Source organism: Cucurbitaria berberidis (genome assembly GCF_010015615.1).
Source record: "Cucurbitaria berberidis CBS 394.84 unplaced genomic scaffold K460scaffold_2, whole genome shotgun sequence".
NCBI lineage: Eukaryota > Fungi > Ascomycota > Dothideomycetes > Pleosporales > Cucurbitariaceae > Cucurbitaria > Cucurbitaria berberidis.
In genome coordinates, this window is record NW_024468936.1 from 1,172,573 (window position 1) to 1,187,486 (window position 14,914).

The following is a 14,914-nucleotide window of genomic DNA, read 5'->3' on the forward strand; positions in this document are numbered from 1 at the left end:
TCCGACCACGCCCCACGATCTCGGCTTTGAAACGCATGTCGTCATAGCCCTTTAACGTCGTCAGCTCGCCCCCTATTAATATCGACGCCATTTGGGCGCCAATGGATCAATTACGCTTCATGGTAAACATAAAGATTCCGTCCCTCAAGAGAGCTGTTTTTGACACTGGTTGAAACGTTTGACCATGGCTCAGAGTGATAGGAATCCGCAGTCTGAGGACTTTCCCCATGCAGCGACTGAGAACCTTGAAATTATAATCGTAAGCACCGTGCATACATACAACTTCTGACCCGATTCATGTGATGCTGATCTACCGCCTAGGTCGGAGCCTCCCTAGGCGGCTTAGCAACCGCTCTTGCTCTCAAACGCCTGCCGCCTCCCCACGCGCACACGATCACCCTTCTTGAGCGCAACCCTACACCCCTTCTTCATAACCAAGGTGCCGGCATTGTTGCAGGTGGGGATACGCTTGCCTTCTTCAAGCGCTATGACAAATGTGGACGAGATCTTGCTGCAGGTTCTATCAGACGACAGTACCTGGACAAAGATGGAGACATCATACACAAGGAGGATATGCGTCAAAACATGACAAGCTGGGACTTGGTATACCATATCCTCAGAGCGAATGTTGATGGTGTGAAGAGTGACTACTGTGACGTACCCGAGGAAGATTCCAGGGAGGCCAAGGTTACCCACCTGCATGGACACAAGGTCACTAGCGTGGAAGAGAAAGGAGACAGGGTGACGGTCAGATGTGAGACAAATGAGGGGAAGGAGAGGGATATGGTAGCTGATTTGGTCATCGGTGCCGACGGGCCAAGCTCGACGATCCGGTCTATTCTCACGCCGGATGTTGAGCGCACGTATGCAGGCTATGTCGCTTTACGAGGCACCGTACCAGAAGGTGAAGTCAGCCCAAAGACACGCGAAGCATTTAGTGAACGCTTCACATTCTTCCACGCCAAGGGAGTTCAGATTCTCGCCTATCTGATTCCTGGAAAGAACGGCACACTAAAACCTGGCCAACGTCTCATCAATTTCGTGTACTACACTAACCTCCCATCGCCCTCCCTAATCAACCCGTCGCCCGAGTTCCGCGAACTGATGACCGACGTCGACGGTCAATACCATCGCATCACAATGCCTCCGGGTAAAACCGATCCGAAAGCATGGGAAAAGCAACGTCAGATTGCGAAAGAGAAGCTACCACCACAGTTTTCCGAGATTGTATGCGGAACCAAGAAGCCCTTCGTCCAAGCAGTCACCGATGTAATCTCGCCCACGAACGATTTTTTTAACGGACGCGTAATCCTTATCGGGGATGCATTGGCTGGCTTCCGACCGCATACGGTAGCTAGTACCAGCCAGGCGTGCTTCGATGCTATGATCTTGGCAGACATGATCGCAGGTGGGGTCAGTAGGAAAGAGTGGAAGAAGCAGACCCTTGGGTATGCACGGACGGTTCAGAAGAGGGGTGTGGATATGGGGGAGAGAAGCCAGCATCAAGACCTACCACTGAAGGAGCATATACACGATCGCAACCTTGCGAGTAAACCTAGAGAAGAGGAGGTTTGGCCAGAGTGGGCGATAAGCGACGTGTTGTGATAAAGCCGCTTCCGTAGTTTGAGTGCAACAAATCCAATCATGCTCAAATGGGGTTTACTGCCTGGCTATAGGTGGTGAAAGTGTCTTCCCCAAACATTGACTACGAAATTTACCCTGAGACAAAGAGAGAGCGGACGTGCGCCTTCACTGTTAGGTTGCGAATGACGGTGCACGGGATGCTTTGGATATCCGCTGGCCGGTCTTAATTTGTTTGATAGTTTGTGATTTTGAAGTGTCTCATAAGCGCAAAACAAAGTTTATCAGTATGAAGGAACGTACGTAGTAGGTCTCTGCATATAAAAGCGCCGTGCTCTCCCTCAATCCTAATCACACACAATCTACCGTCAGATTCTAGCTCCATATTAACAGGCTTCCATAATATTGACATTCATCTCAGTAGTCATTTACACCCTTCGGTCGAAATTACAGCAGCCTGTTTTCGTCTCTCGGTAGTTCGCTGTACAAGACATCGCTATGGGTAAGATTCTCCAACATACTCTAAATATGTCGTAGCAATAAGAACTGACTAGAACCTAATCAGCTATCCTCGTAGTCGCAATCATCGCCTTTTTTCTAGGATTCATATTTTCGTCTTACGCAACTCGTAGGCGGGCAGGCCGCTTAGCTCAGCTACGAGATCTGAACACTGAGACGAACGGTAGCATCAAATCAGGCCAGAGAGAGACCGACAACATCTCAAGTTCGCCGCAAGATATCGAGATCGCTCCTATCTCTAGCACCACTGAAGCCAACAATGACCAAAACTCTAGCCATGACCAAGATAATTCAGGCACCGATAATGGTTCTTTGATTCGACATGAGAGCAGCTCTGACCTTACGCTCGATGTGCTCCATCACAAGCCAGCTTCACGGCTACGCATTCCTAAATCCAAATCATACGAGGACATCTCTGAGGTTACGCGAAGTTTTGGAACGACCAACGACACGACGAAGTCTCCTCCTCCCCAAGTGACGTTTCTGGATTGGGTGGATAAGACAGCATAAACAGGAATTGAAAGATGCTATGCTCATGGGCGAGTTCGATTTGGGGCATAGGACTGGTATGTCTGCGGTTCAAGCAGAGGACGCAGAGACAGATCATGCGAACACGGCAGACGGAAACATAGAAGATGAGAAGACAGCAAAAGATGAGAGAAACCCGGTGCAGCTTTCAGCAACAGATCAAGGCACACCACGCCTTACTGGCGATCCTGTCTTCCAGCAAATCGTTAAAGCAAAATACCAGCCGTATGTCCACAACACGTCCGAATCAAATGCAGAGTAGAGACGCCTCTTTGCTACATTTGGGACAAGAAGAGGTCTAGGTATGCCTTGGGAAGGTGCAGGGGAAATTTACCAGTAATGATGACAAGACGAGAGAGAGAACAGAATATGATTGCTACGTCGAGGACATGGTGGGATTGTAGTACTGGGTTCAGTGTCTTTTATTACACTCGTTTGAGGGTTTTGTTTTGTGTACTTCATTTCTTATTTCTTTGGCGGTGGGATGTTTGGGGTCAGTTGGGAAAGGAAAGTAAAGAGTGGATGAGCGGAACAAAAAAAGTGGAGGGGTGAAGTCGACAAAATTGAAGGGAAGTGTTGGTGTTGTCGGTGAATTAAACTCTAGATTTGGAAATTCTTAGACGCGTTAGAATGAGATGGAGCACTCTGGCTACAATGTATACTTGATTTATAGGAGTAACGCTCAATATGAGGCTTGTGACTACGTTGGCGCTGCGATGTGTACATAGTTGCGGGATCATACTCTGGAATTAGGTCTTCTGAAACACGAATAAAAGATGAAGTTCCTTCGAGGCACAGAAAGAATGAAAGAACTTTCAAACTCCGCCATGACCAGTCACATAGACGCATTAAATGAGTTGGTTTCACGAACATTGGTAGGAAAATGGTGATAGTGCGGAGAATGTTGACATTCGGTTCTCGCGTTCTTTAGATATCGAGATCGATACCTTCCTAGCCCCAATTTTGGTGTCTATCGTAGTGTCCATAGCGCATATCTACGCGCTGATAAAGTCCCATGCCGACTTGACAGACATCAAGACCATCACGTGATGCGCCAACATCCAGAGCGCACCATAGTACCTGCCCTTACCACCCTCGCTGCCACTGTTGGTGTATCCGATCGCATAAACGACCCTGTTCACACTCCACACCGCGCCCAACACAGCAGCCGTGGTGGGGTACTTCAATCCGGTTATCAGCATGGCTGCAAGTGCGGTAGGGTGGTTCTCGTTAAAGTTCTGGTGCGCGCGTTGGGCCGCGTTGAAGGCGAGCATGAGGTTCGCGTTAGTGGGCGAGGCGGTCTGGACTTGCTCGTAGGAAGCGTATTCGTAGGGGTAGGGGATCTTGGCTGCCTTGCGGAAACCGCCGACGCGCATGCCGTGCCAGGTGCCTACGAAGAAGGTGGATACGGCTGCGAGCAGGACGTAGCTGGTTGAGTGTTAGTCAATGGTATTAGAAGTTTGTGGGCGCTACGGAAGGCTCGCTGAAAGTACGCAAATAGTGTAATTTGGGCAATTGGGGGACTGTAGAGTACAATGGGGAACTATACGTACCCATACTCATTGGGAATATCAACAATCGCCATTTTGTCGTTGTCTTCTTCGGTTTCAAAGGTCGCTCGTTTGTTTACTCGAAATGGTTGTTGGAGTTCAAGTTTAGCTCAATCGTTGTTCTGGATGCTCTGTTGAAATCAGGAAATTGCTTGGCTCTTATACGCTTTTTCTGTATCGCAATGGAAGCTGATGGTAACGTAGGGAGCCAATTCCAAGCTGGTCGGACGCTGTGACGCGGACGAGTTTCATCGGAGGGCGGGCAGTCGGCTCAACATCTCGCCGGCGGTGCTTTGCGCGACGTTGCGCGGTAGAACTCGAGACATCGTTGATTGCATACTACGGACTAAATTTCATACGAGCATGCGTATGCGATCGTAGCTATTGGTTGCCCAGTGAAGGTTTGAGGGTATACGAAAGAGTGAGGTTGTACTGCATGTAAGACTGGTGGGGCGTAAGCCGTGGTAAGCCTAGCATCAGAGATCAAAGGGTGTATGTTAAAGGAAACAGAAAATTTAAGATATAAAGGCGGCGGTACGGGAACATTTTGAATATGTATTGTTCCTCCTACGAGCTCGTCATTTCTCCTTCGGATGACGACGGATGTTCCCATGCATAGACTCCTGTCCGATGCTCGATGTACGAATCATGACACGCCAGCCTTGGCTACCTATGTCAAAGACCTTCACAAGTGGTACGAACATCTTTGCAAACTAGCATGGATTGGAACGACCCTGGATGCATAGCTGCGTCGCTAGTTGTCTTGTTCTGGAGCGCATCGCAATTAGACTAAGGTCATCTTCAGGCCACATCGACCAATCGTCTAGCCTTCGTGGCCAACATTACGAGAGTACCGCATTATGGCGATGCACTCAGAACAGCCATCATAGTAGTCTTTCACGGACGTATGCGGTTTCTTCTCCTGATAGGATCCGTAGTCGTCGCATTGTGTGTCGTCCGAAATAAGCAAGTGGTCCATGTCGCTCACTTCTCCCCGTTGATCAACGCGTGTGACCCATCTACATTCTCCTTCCCACCAACTGGCTGCGTCTTTGCCAGAGCCTCGATCATCTCTGCAACTGCCAGCGCCTTTGTCCGGTTCGCCTCCTCGTCTGCAGGATTCGAGAGCGTGTCGAGGCCCCCAAAGAGCCAGAGTTCCTGAAGATCTCGTATGAGGGTTGATATGTCCTGAGCAGTTTTGATGAGACCTGCAGCCTGCTCCTTGACTACCAGCTCTTTATGCGCAGAAGTCGCGTAGTCGTACGCGCCGTTGAGACTTGTTTGCCCGGCCGGGGCGTAGTCGCTCGTCTCCTCCATTCTGATAGTTCGCAGGATAGTGGAGAGGTAACCGTCGCCGCCCCAGGGGTCGGCATTCCTGTTGTCCGCGATCGAATTGCAGAGTTGCTCGGTCTTTGCTGTGAATGTATTAGCAGATGCTCAATGGAATGCATACGCTAAAGTAGTGTAGGTATTGAGCTTCTCTAAAGGGTAAAAGAGGACCATATAATTAATAACAGTTGATCTACTCACCAAGCAAAGCTTCTTTGGTACGTTCTGCAGGATTCATGGCTGATGTCTAGGTCGAGTGTAGAATGTCCGTGAAACACCTCCGCGGTGGAGAGCTTATCGATAGCTGTAAATCCTGGGTCCGTGCTTCGGTGAAGTTACACCGAGAAGAACATTCGAACTAAATCACGGAGAGATGTGTGGAGCTGAAAATTTCTCTTCGACTCCTGTCAGAGAGGTCAAACTGTCTACCTAGATCTAACGGTCAAGGGCGGCCTCCTCAGACCAACACTATGTACCGCGGTCCTTCGCACATTATGGATCGTGTCTTGGTGTAATGTAACGGGTTCTACAAGAATGACACAGGTGGGATTATGACCCGCTAAGCTCCTGTGATGAGACGGTCATGGGGTTCGACTTTCGTTGGTTCACAACATGTAGTGAAGTTGTACAGGTGAGTTAATTGCCGGCGCGACTATCATCGCGGAACGCCTAATGAAGGAGATAGTCCTTCGTTATGCAGCTATTCCAAAGTAGGACCGGAACAAACATTAGATTTAGATTAAGGTTTAAGTCCATCGCGCAATGAAACAACCGCTTCAACGGCTGATCGTCAGGAACCACAGCCCGTCCCAGCCAGCACAGGCCCGCTCGCTACCCACGATGTCATCTCGATCTGGATGAAAACGGGCCGGACATCAACATACTTCGCGTAGATCTTCCTCTTCTATAGTTTCAACTCTTCATTGGAGAGATTTAGACATGCCGGTTTTGAGAGGAAAGCGTGCTACGAGACGTTACGTTACCGTCTTACAGCTAACGGCTAGTACCCACGGCTGGGAGGACGTCTGATACCCATTCCCCATACCTGCTAGATTCTGATAGGGCCCGTCGTCTCCTTCATTAGCCATTTCTACTTGTGGCCAGCTGGTTGTGTAAGATTGGAGTAGTCTAGAAGATTACCTCGCTGGTTAAACGTTGTAATTTGCTAATCTCATGAGGGTCCCTGGAGGCGCCCTGGTGACTAACTGAGAGTTGATTTCAGAGCGCAATGGGGAGAGTATCGTCCGACTGAAGATGCATGCTCAACGTATCTCTTGCAGCACTGAGCGGACCAATGACTTTGCACAGAAGTCGGCAGCCAGTTGTTGAAGTTTCGGTTGCGTGCCATGTATCAACATGGTAGTGACGGGTGTCGCATGGGCCGTAGAGACAAACCCCATGCGCGTAGGTAGCAGCAAAGCAGTGATGATATTGAGATTATATAGATAGATCAGCAGAAGCGTTAAACATGTGCCATGTAGTCGTCGTTGTCGTGTGGACGGGGTCAGATACGCGCCGTGTTTCGTGAGGACTTGCGGATCGTCGCCAAGCGTTATTGCGTCAGGCTTGGAAGGAAGGAGCGTCACCCCGAGGCGAAAGCTGTTCCAATTCATCTTCACTGCGTCGGTGGCATCCCCCAGCACTACGCAATATCCTTAGAGCGTACTCCACACAGCCCGGCAACACTCAGGGTTCACCGGCGGTGTTGCGGCTCTGCCTGTTGCGATCCAGGCTTTGGCTGCCAAGCACTAGCTCATCACCACACGTCGAGACCGCCCACCCAACTCCTCCGAAGCGATCCATCCACCACGCCCATTTCTAGCGAGTTTGCTCTCACCTCTGCGCGTCCCGGGGTGTTGTAGTACATCGGACGCCTGCCGCCGCATCGTAGTCGCTACGAGGAGCCCGCTCTCTCCATCCATACACGCGCGCGCGACCCGAACCACTTCGCCTCCACACGCTCCAAGTTTTCGCACCGGCCTCGACTCGTCGTCTATTCGATACTGCGCACATAGTCGCCATCGCGCGCCCGTGTGCTGGACTGGGGACTACAAATCCAGCGAGCGTGTGAATTATGGCTCTGGCGCCAGGCGATCGTAAGCGCGTCAAAGTCTATGAGCTCAAGAACAATGATTGGTTCGATCGGGGCACGGGTTTCTGCAGAGGGGTCGTAACAAGCGTAGGTCACATCCTCTGTCTATATGCTGCATTGCAAATTCTGCGCCGTAAGGCGGGCATCAGGGTCCGCACGCGCTGCACTGTTCTAGGCTGACTTGTGCGACCATAGCAGGAGGAAGCGAGGATCCTTGTTCTCTCCGAGGACGACCAGACGCGACAGTTACTGGAGACGCGGATCTCAAAAGACGATGGTTACCAAAAGCAGCAGGGTACGAGCGCGCCCATACATAGAAACACCAAGGCAGCGGCTAAACGTGCACAGATACGCTTATAGTATGGACCGAGCAAAATGGTACCGACATGGCCCTCAGCTTTCAGGAGCCAGAGGGCTGCGCCAGTATATGGTGTGTACCTAGAACCTTTCTTGGACGCGGTCATTGTATTAATGCTGGACAGGGATTTTGTGAACGAAGTGCAATCGCGGTTGCAAGCGCTCGCGCAGGGTATGTCATGTCTAGTGCGCATAAATCTTTTCACTCTAACTAAGACGTAGACGATGGCCTCTCAGACGACATCGACCACATTAGCCCCATACTGCTTCCTAATCCTGACCTCGGCAACCTGCACGAGATCGAGAACCATATGCGCGCAGCAAACTCCACGCCCGGTGGTCGCGAAGCCCTAGCAAAGTTCATTCTCGCCCAGAACTACATTCCCAAGTTGATACCTTTGGTAGAGATGGCCGAGGATCTTGAGAGCGTGTCAGATTTACATCGACTATGTAGCATCATGAAGATGCTCATCTTGCTCAACGACACCTCCATCATCGAATACGTGGTCACAGATTCGGTGGTACTGGGTGTAGTCGGGGCCCTGGAGTGTGAGTAGCAACAAATTGTGATATGACGGCACATGTGCTGACGTTTGATAGATGACCCAGATTTCCCATTGCACAAGGCTAATCACCGCCAGTATCTCGGCGACGAGTCCAAGTTCAAAGAGGTGGTCAAGATAGAGGATGACAGCATCAAGAGAAAGATCCACTACACATACCGACTACAATATCTGAAGGACGTCGTACTCGCGCGCATTCTCGACGATCCTACATTCTCTGTCCTCAATTCGCTCATATTCTTCCACCAAGTCGATATTGTTCAGCATCTACAAGCGAATGGACCATTTCTCAAGGAGCTTTTCGGCATCGTTGGACCCAAAGAGCAAAGTCTGGCGCGAAAGAAGGACGCGGTGCTTTTCATTCAGCAGTGTTGCACCATTGCGAAGAGCCTGCAGGCTAATAGCCGGGCACAACTATACCAGAACTTCATCAGCAATGGTTTGCTGGAAGTGATACAATTTGCGCTTAAGCATCAGGATGCCTCCATACGCTTGGCCGGGATTGACACACTAATTTCCCTCATCGACCACGATGCCCTGATGGTGCGGAGCTATATTTTTAAGGCGATCCAGGAGAAGTCGAAACCACTGACTGATACCATCATCGAGTTGCTCTTGATTGAAGTAGACCTGGGAGTTAAGGCGCAGATGGCGGATGCCATCAAGGTCCTACTCGATCCCAACGCCAACTCGGCATCAATAGAAGCGCTCGGGCGGACGAACAGCGACTTCCTGGCGAAGATGAGGGGCCAATTACCATCCATACCTCAAACGGACTCCTTCATACAGAACTTTTACGATGAGTCCGCACGGAAACTGTTCCAGCCTCTTAAGGACCTCGAAGGCCGACAGTCAAGTAAGCTTGCTAATCCTATCTTGGACATACTCATGGCTAACAAGCACTAGTGGACGATCTTACCATGCAGGAAGTGTCATTATACGCTCATCTGGTAGAAGTTCTTTGCTTCTTCATCAGACAGCATGCCTACCGCAGTAAATATTTCGTCCTGTCGGAAGGCCTGGGGGCACGGGTCGCTCAGCTCATGGATTGCCCAGAGAAACATCTAAAGCTGAGTAAGTTATCGTACGGCTTCTCCTAGTTCATCACTGACAGATTTTAGCTGCACTCAAGTACTTCCGTACTGTGATTGGATTCCATGACGAGACACACAACCGTCAGATTATCCAGCACCAATTGTTCGAACCGATCTTGAAGATTTTGTTCGACACAATGCCACGCGACAACCTCCTAAACTCAGCATGTTTAGAACTGTTCGAATTCATCAAGCGTGAGAACATCAAAATGATTGTCCAACATCTCGTCGAAACCTACCGAGAGAAGCTACAGGGGATAACTTATGTCGACACTTTCCAAAACCTCATACTGCGATACGATCAGATGCACGAACCAGTGACTACCCAAGAGCTGGACCACTCGTTTACTAGTGTAGACAGCGATACACCCGCTCGGCACGTTGGAGCTGTCAACGGTGGAAAGTGGGGCCAAGGTCTTAAAGACGTAGATGCAGACGAAGAGGCCTACTTCAATGCGTCAGACGACGAAGACGAGAACATTTCTGGTACCGGAAAGCCTGTTCTCAACGGAGCTTCGCCCGTGCGACCTCTCGTCAACTACCCTGACGATGATGTCGACGAAGATGACATGGACATCCTCGCAGCAGACGTACCCATCTTAGTCCACAAGATGTCAGCGGCAACGCAGACTCCAGAAAAGACTACGTCACCTGTATCGGCATCCGCTGGATCACCACCTGAACGCATCTCGGAGAAGCGACGCAGAGAAGAGGATGAGGAGGACGAGCTCCTTGCAAACATTTCTACGACTACTGGGCCCAAGCGCCGCGCTTCGACATCTAGCAACACAAGTACAGGCAGCTTACGGAGCCTCCGTCGAAAATCACCAAACATCAACTCCGGCAAAGACGGCGGTGGAGGACCGAAAAAGATATCATTGTCTATACCAGTAAAGAGCGGTGGTGAGGGCGGGGAGGGTGAATAATACTGCACCCCGAGACGAGGAATGGAGTATGTGGAGGCCTTACCATGTCTGCTGCACAGCACGCCTTTTACTACTTACAGGATACCCATTGGAAATTCGGATCACGCGATCGAACTATGTATGAGCTGTGCTTTATAGGATCTTGCTTCTTGACACAAATGAATCGTACGGGAGCGGCATTGGAAGGTGTATTTATTGGCGTTCGGTATGTCCAAATTCGGCGAGAGATATGGGCTGGTATGATGGGATGATGTAGGCAAGCGAGCGTTTGGAGCCTTGTGCAGGTGTTGGATTCTTCAGTGCGCATCAGAGGGTCCAAGGCCCGTGTATTATACCTTTAGCCGTCTTCCTACGGGAACGTGAAAGTGGAGTAAACCTACAATCAATGTTGTGCAGATTTGTGAGTGATGTACATCATTAGTAGGCCACGTTGGGAAGCCCCCATTCCTGCTCTATCTACACTTGTTTATATTTACTTCGCTAGGCACTGTTTTAGGCTAACTTTCCGGAGCAAAGCGAGCCATGGTATGTGAGTAGCGCTACCCGGCCGTTATGCAGGGTCATGTCACGTTTCTTCGTGTCGCGACTTAGCGTGTTTCTCCTCTTGCACGTCATCTAATTTCTAAACGATACCCCTCCGTTTATCCTCCCAACCAAGTATACCCACCCTAGCAACCGTACAGTCTACTTCGACGCAACAAATTGGTGTCCCTCGAAGCCAACGGCGCAATGTTCAATCCCCCCTCGCTACCCGCCGCACAATCAGAACAAGCAAATTCGAGCCAGTCGACATCTGCTGCCAGCAACGACGCGTCCACAATGCCTCCAACACCATCCCTTACGCTCATACTCGCCGCAACACCTAGTCTCGGCATAGGGAAAGGAGGGGGTCTACCATGGCCGCAATTGAGGAAAGAAATGGGGTACTTTGCTAGGGTGACGAAGCGCGTTTCGCCCTCGTCATCAACATCACCATCGTCATCGCCAGCGAATCACAGTGTGCGACGAATCAACGCAGTGCTCATGGGCCGCAAAACATGGGCCTCAATTCCGGCATCGTTTAGACCGCTGAGAGACCGGGTGAACATCGTCATTACACGGCAGCCCGAGGCGTTTCAAGCCCAACTGGGCAAGGACAATGGAGGTGTAGAAGGCCCGCTAGTGTGCTCAGGCATCGTTGATGCGCTGTCGCGACTTGAACAGCTGCGCAGGATAAACGATGAGAATGTACATGTTGAGCGCATTTTCGTGATTGGTGGCGCGAGCGTGTATCAGAGTGCGCTGGAATTGCCGCAGACGAAGCGCGTGCTGCTTACCAGAATACAAAGCGAGTATGAGTGCGATACATTTTTCCCGGTGGATGTGGAGTCGAGTAGTGTGTGGAGAAAGGTGGGGAGGGATGGGTTGAAGGAGTTTACGGGCGAGGATGTGCAGGATGAGGGGGTGGAGGAGAAGGGTGTGAAGTTTGAGTTTTGTCTGTACGAAAGGGATTGACGAGGGGTGTAGAGGGGCGCATTGATGAATAAATGACATGTGCGACGCATTTCTTTCTTACATATTTGCTTACCCTCTGTTCTCCCATGGTGTCTTTCCCTTCCCTGCGGTTCAGTAGGTAGACGGGAGACGATATATCATAATGAATAGACTACGAATTAGCACAAAATGGCATACACTGGCACAATATTCTGAAAGCATTCGTACAGTCTGATTATATTTGGACAAGGTATGTAGAATGCCCGGATAAAACGATATATATATATGTGTGCGCAAGCGGCATAAGACCAGCCCGCAGTCTCAGTCTTGACACCTAAACATAACACCACCCTGTAACAAAAGTTAAAAGAAATGGGGTATCTAAAATATAACCAGCACTCGTGTCGTCCATCGACTCATACAACTCACCACTGCCTCGCCGTAACAGCCCTCACAGCAATGCCCTCGATCCGCCGCCGATAAACTCTCATCTGATGCTTCAACGGATCTCCATAGACTACTTTCTTCAACATTTCATCATCGACCGTCACAGCCTCGACGTCTTCTTCGCCTCGTTTACTCCCAATTCTTTGTCGCAGAACGACGAGACGGCCAGCGGGCGAAAGACTGCACAGTGGGATGGGCCAAGCGGGGAGCGTGCAGGGAGGAGGGTTGGTAGACGTAGCAGCGGAAGAGGATAGAGTATTATTGGTTTGCAGAGACGATTTGGAAGGGCGGGTAAGGCGATGCGGGAGGGAGATTTTGAGTTTAGATTTGGGCGGTGCGGAACATGACGGTTGCGAGAGGTTGATTTTCGACATGGACGTTATGGTTGAGGCGAGTGTGGATGCAGCGGGCGCGGGACTGGCGTAGAGTTTCAGTAGGCTTTTGACTACGCCTTTGTCTGCGCGCGGGACGGGATCGCCTTCGTTGATGAAAGCGTAGAAGAGGCTCTTGCGATGGCGCTTATCAGTAGGTTTGGCCAGGGGTCGCAGAGTAACGGGCGGCGCGCCAAACGTAATGCAGTGCACGCGCTTGAAGAAGCTGGTAAGGTAGTTGAGCTCCGACTCGATCTTCGTGCTCATCATGTGCGCATACAGCAGCGCTGCGACCGCTCCGCCAGCAGAGTGGCCAGTGATGAGCAAGCTGCAGTTTGACCGGGCGGGATTTTCCTGCAGGAGCACTTTCAGGCGGTCGGCCACGGGCTTAACCATCTTCTTCGCTACGTAGAGAAAGCCCGCGTGGCATAGATTGGAAGGATCGTCGAGGAAGTTTTCAGGGCTGTTGGGCGCAGAATTGTAGTTGACGGCCCAGTCCATGAATGTCTGGCTGCCGCGGATGGCAAAAACAATCGTGTTCAGGTCCTCTACTGGCACGGACTTTAGCACCATGGCTTTCGTGCCGCTGCGCCAGTCGGCGGGGATGTGCGTTTCCGACTCGCTGGACTTGGAGCCTGGAGGTGTGTATACGCGCTCAGAGTACGTCGCTGCTAGGCAGAGCAGAGGGTAGGTAGGCATGTACACTTTGAAAGGCGGTAGGTGCGGTGGTAATCGCGAGTTAGAGTAAAGCCAGACTTTTGAGAAATGGTTTGATCCTTTATCGCCACCTAGCATTGGATAGACATCGTTGGGTGCCTGCCCCCTAGAACTAGCCTCACCCAGAGGCACGCCTGAACCCGAGGATTCTTGTGACTGATTGTTGTAGATCATGAGATCCTGCTCTTTCCCGCTAAACCGCTCATCATCGATACTAGTCATGACCGAGTCGAACTTTGTGCTGATGATATCGCAAAGCGCTGCTCCACGGCATAGAGTTTGCATGCTCTTCATCGCAACCGCGTGGGTCGGCCTCTCGATATAATTCGATGTCAGTTTCGTCACGCTCTTCCCGGCGCCCTCTCGCAGATCAGCGTACGATCTGGCAGCCATGCGATCGATCCTGTCCCAGTGTTCTTTAAAGGGTCCTTCTTCGCGAGGCTTCTGGGGCGGAGGTGACGTGAACCGTACTGCTGATTGGCTAGCGTAGGGCGAAACAATCTGTACAGGCGGCGATCCGTATTGGGCGGGATATTGAGGCATCTGGCCATACACTGGATGCCGAGGAGGACTTGTGGAATAGCTATGGTGACCTGGCGGTGGCCTAAGCGTATTCTGCACATACGGGTCTACAAAGTGGGTCGGAACCGTCTGAGCCGCGGGCGTATAGCCCTGAGTATATAAATTTGGCACTGACGGCGAAGCATGCGGCTTTCTGGTTGTTGATCGGGACTTTGGCGCCTTAGAAGATGTATGCGAATGCTTCTTCCTACTCCGTCGCTCGGGTTCGCTTGGGTGTTGCGCCATGGTTAGAACTCCTTGGTCAGAATGCAGCAGGAGCCGGGAAAGTAAACCCTAATTCCTAAAATGCGTGAGTCGATTCAAAGTCCGTTCAGCGTGCTACTCGTCGTCTTCGTCCTGTTCGTGTCGCATGCAGGAACCCAGTCATAGCCGTGATCGCGCAACCGAGGCTCGCATAGGTAGAAGCTTCAAGACGTCCCTCTGTCACAGTAACCCTTCGCACTTGTGAACAAACCAAAGAGACCGTGAAACAACAACAAAGGGTATCAGGAAGGCGTGGAAGCTGAAAGACGTCGAAGTTCCAACGGCGAGGCCCGGCCCTTAAAGATGTTTCGCTGCATGGGTGCATGCACGCGTGTGACAAGCCTCGCATAGCCACCGCGCGAGCCTTCCCACTGGATCGGTTGCACCACCCTGCTTAGAACATGAAAAGGCAAACCAGCGATCTTCCTCCTTGATTGGGTGGCTCGTTGCTGGGCGATTGTTTCGAGGATGCTAAGTGGACAGCGGTCAGATGTGCGCGTGAACCGGATTCAACCTTGGAAGATGGGTGTTCACCGCTTCGA

General features: G+C 51.1%; 9 protein-coding genes across 9 annotated transcripts; 4 read left to right on the forward strand and 5 right to left on the reverse strand.

The window, feature by feature from the left end:
• The first annotated feature begins 85 nt into the window (after positions 1 to 85).
• Positions 86 to 1,710, forward strand: K460DRAFT_306308 (FAD/NAD(P)-binding domain-containing protein). The gene is made up of 2 exons (XM_040930032.1): positions 86 to 259; positions 322 to 1,710. Exons 1-2 carry the CDS (start codon positions 185 to 187, stop codon positions 1,603 to 1,605), a joined length of 1,359 nt encoding a protein of 452 aa, XP_040789852.1. The 5' UTR covers positions 86 to 184; the 3' UTR covers positions 1,606 to 1,710.
• A 369-nt stretch (positions 1,711 to 2,079) lies between these two features.
• Positions 2,080 to 2,610, forward strand: K460DRAFT_425943 (uncharacterized protein; the record flags this gene model as incomplete). The annotated part of the gene is made up of 2 exons (XM_040938239.1): positions 2,080 to 2,083; positions 2,147 to 2,610. 2 exons carry the CDS (start codon positions 2,080 to 2,082, stop codon positions 2,608 to 2,610), a joined length of 468 nt encoding a protein of 155 aa, XP_040789853.1.
• A 666-nt stretch (positions 2,611 to 3,276) lies between these two features.
• Positions 3,277 to 4,561, reverse strand: K460DRAFT_363385 (glutation S-transferase). Its single transcript, XM_040932803.1, has 2 exons — positions 4,182 to 4,561; positions 3,277 to 4,056 (listed from the first exon to the last, which is right to left on the reverse strand). Exons 1-2 carry the CDS (start codon positions 4,211 to 4,213, stop codon positions 3,624 to 3,626), a joined length of 465 nt encoding a protein of 154 aa, XP_040789854.1. The 5' UTR covers positions 4,214 to 4,561; the 3' UTR covers positions 3,277 to 3,623.
• A 147-nt stretch (positions 4,562 to 4,708) lies between these two features.
• Positions 4,709 to 5,166, reverse strand: K460DRAFT_363387 (uncharacterized protein). Its single transcript, XM_040932804.1, has one exon. The coding sequence runs from the start codon at positions 5,155 to 5,157 to the stop codon at positions 5,002 to 5,004; it is 156 nt and encodes a 51-aa protein (XP_040789855.1). The 5' UTR covers positions 5,158 to 5,166; the 3' UTR covers positions 4,709 to 5,001.
• Positions 5,163 to 5,745, reverse strand: K460DRAFT_279080 (uncharacterized protein; the record flags this gene model as incomplete). Its single annotated transcript, XM_040928304.1, has 2 exons — positions 5,163 to 5,593; positions 5,709 to 5,745. The coding sequence occupies 2 exons, from the start codon at positions 5,743 to 5,745 to the stop codon at positions 5,163 to 5,165; spliced, it is 468 nt and encodes a 155-aa protein (XP_040789856.1).
• A 1,606-nt stretch (positions 5,746 to 7,351) lies between these two features.
• Positions 7,352 to 10,574, forward strand: K460DRAFT_56389 (DUF625-domain-containing protein). The gene is made up of 8 exons (XM_040938522.1): positions 7,352 to 7,686; positions 7,795 to 7,894; positions 7,948 to 8,029; positions 8,082 to 8,128; positions 8,179 to 8,505; positions 8,557 to 9,375; positions 9,426 to 9,593; positions 9,641 to 10,574. Exons 1-8 carry the CDS (start codon positions 7,582 to 7,584, stop codon positions 10,537 to 10,539), a joined length of 2,547 nt encoding a protein of 848 aa, XP_040789857.1. The 5' UTR covers positions 7,352 to 7,581; the 3' UTR covers positions 10,540 to 10,574.
• Positions 10,575 to 11,158: 584 nt separating this feature from the next.
• On the forward strand, positions 11,159 to 12,218 carry K460DRAFT_363389 (uncharacterized protein). The gene has a single exon (XM_040932805.1). It carries the CDS (start codon positions 11,269 to 11,271, stop codon positions 12,031 to 12,033), a length of 765 nt encoding a protein of 254 aa, XP_040789858.1. The 5' UTR covers positions 11,159 to 11,268; the 3' UTR covers positions 12,034 to 12,218.
• A 197-nt stretch (positions 12,219 to 12,415) lies between these two features.
• Positions 12,416 to 14,845, reverse strand: K460DRAFT_363390 (alpha/beta-hydrolase). The gene has a single exon (XM_040932806.1). It carries the CDS (start codon positions 14,352 to 14,354, stop codon positions 12,438 to 12,440), a length of 1,917 nt encoding a protein of 638 aa, XP_040789859.1. The 5' UTR covers positions 14,355 to 14,845; the 3' UTR covers positions 12,416 to 12,437.
• On the reverse strand, positions 14,233 to 14,840 carry K460DRAFT_56433 (uncharacterized protein). Its single transcript, XM_040938523.1, has 2 exons — positions 14,402 to 14,840; positions 14,233 to 14,337 (listed from the first exon to the last, which is right to left on the reverse strand). The coding sequence occupies exon 1, from the start codon at positions 14,719 to 14,721 to the stop codon at positions 14,440 to 14,442; it is 282 nt and encodes a 93-aa protein (XP_040789860.1). The 5' UTR covers positions 14,722 to 14,840; the 3' UTR covers positions 14,233 to 14,337; positions 14,402 to 14,439.
• Positions 14,846 to 14,914: the final 69 nt, after the last annotated feature.

What these genes read in the sequence shown, in the direction of transcription:
- K460DRAFT_306308 (XM_040930032.1), top strand. Translation starts at nt 185, where the DNA reads ATGGCTCAGAGTGATAGGAATCCGCAGTCTGAGGACTTTCCCCATGCA. An exon ending in AGAACCTTGAAATTATAATC is followed by an intron (nt 260 to 321) that starts GTAAGCACCGTG and finishes TCTACCGCCTAG; the next exon opens with GTCGGAGCCTCCCTAGGCGG.
- K460DRAFT_363385 (XM_040932803.1), bottom strand. Translation starts at nt 4,213, where the DNA reads ATGGCGATTGTTGATATTCCCAATGAGTATGG. An exon ending in GATATTCCCAATGAGTATGG is followed by an intron (nt 4,057 to 4,181) that starts GTACGTATAGTT and finishes ACACTCAACCAG; the next exon opens with CTACGTCCTGCTCGCAGCCG.
- K460DRAFT_363387 (XM_040932804.1), bottom strand. Translation starts at nt 5,157, where the DNA reads ATGGACCACTTGCTTATTTCGGACGACACACAATGCGACGACTACGGA.
- K460DRAFT_56389 (XM_040938522.1), top strand. Translation starts at nt 7,582, where the DNA reads ATGGCTCTGGCGCCAGGCGATCGTAAGCGCGTCAAAGTCTATGAGCTC. An exon ending in TGTAGTCGGGGCCCTGGAGT is followed by an intron (nt 8,506 to 8,556) that starts GTGAGTAGCAAC and finishes GACGTTTGATAG; the next exon opens with ATGACCCAGATTTCCCATTG. An exon ending in AGAGAAACATCTAAAGCTGA is followed by an intron (nt 9,594 to 9,640) that starts GTAAGTTATCGT and finishes GACAGATTTTAG; the next exon opens with CTGCACTCAAGTACTTCCGT.
- K460DRAFT_363389 (XM_040932805.1), top strand. Translation starts at nt 11,269, where the DNA reads ATGTTCAATCCCCCCTCGCTACCCGCCGCACAATCAGAACAAGCAAAT.
- K460DRAFT_363390 (XM_040932806.1), bottom strand. Translation starts at nt 14,354, where the DNA reads ATGGCGCAACACCCAAGCGAACCCGAGCGACGGAGTAGGAAGAAGCAT.
- K460DRAFT_56433 (XM_040938523.1), bottom strand. Translation starts at nt 14,721, where the DNA reads ATGCGAGGCTTGTCACACGCGTGCATGCACCCATGCAGCGAAACATCT.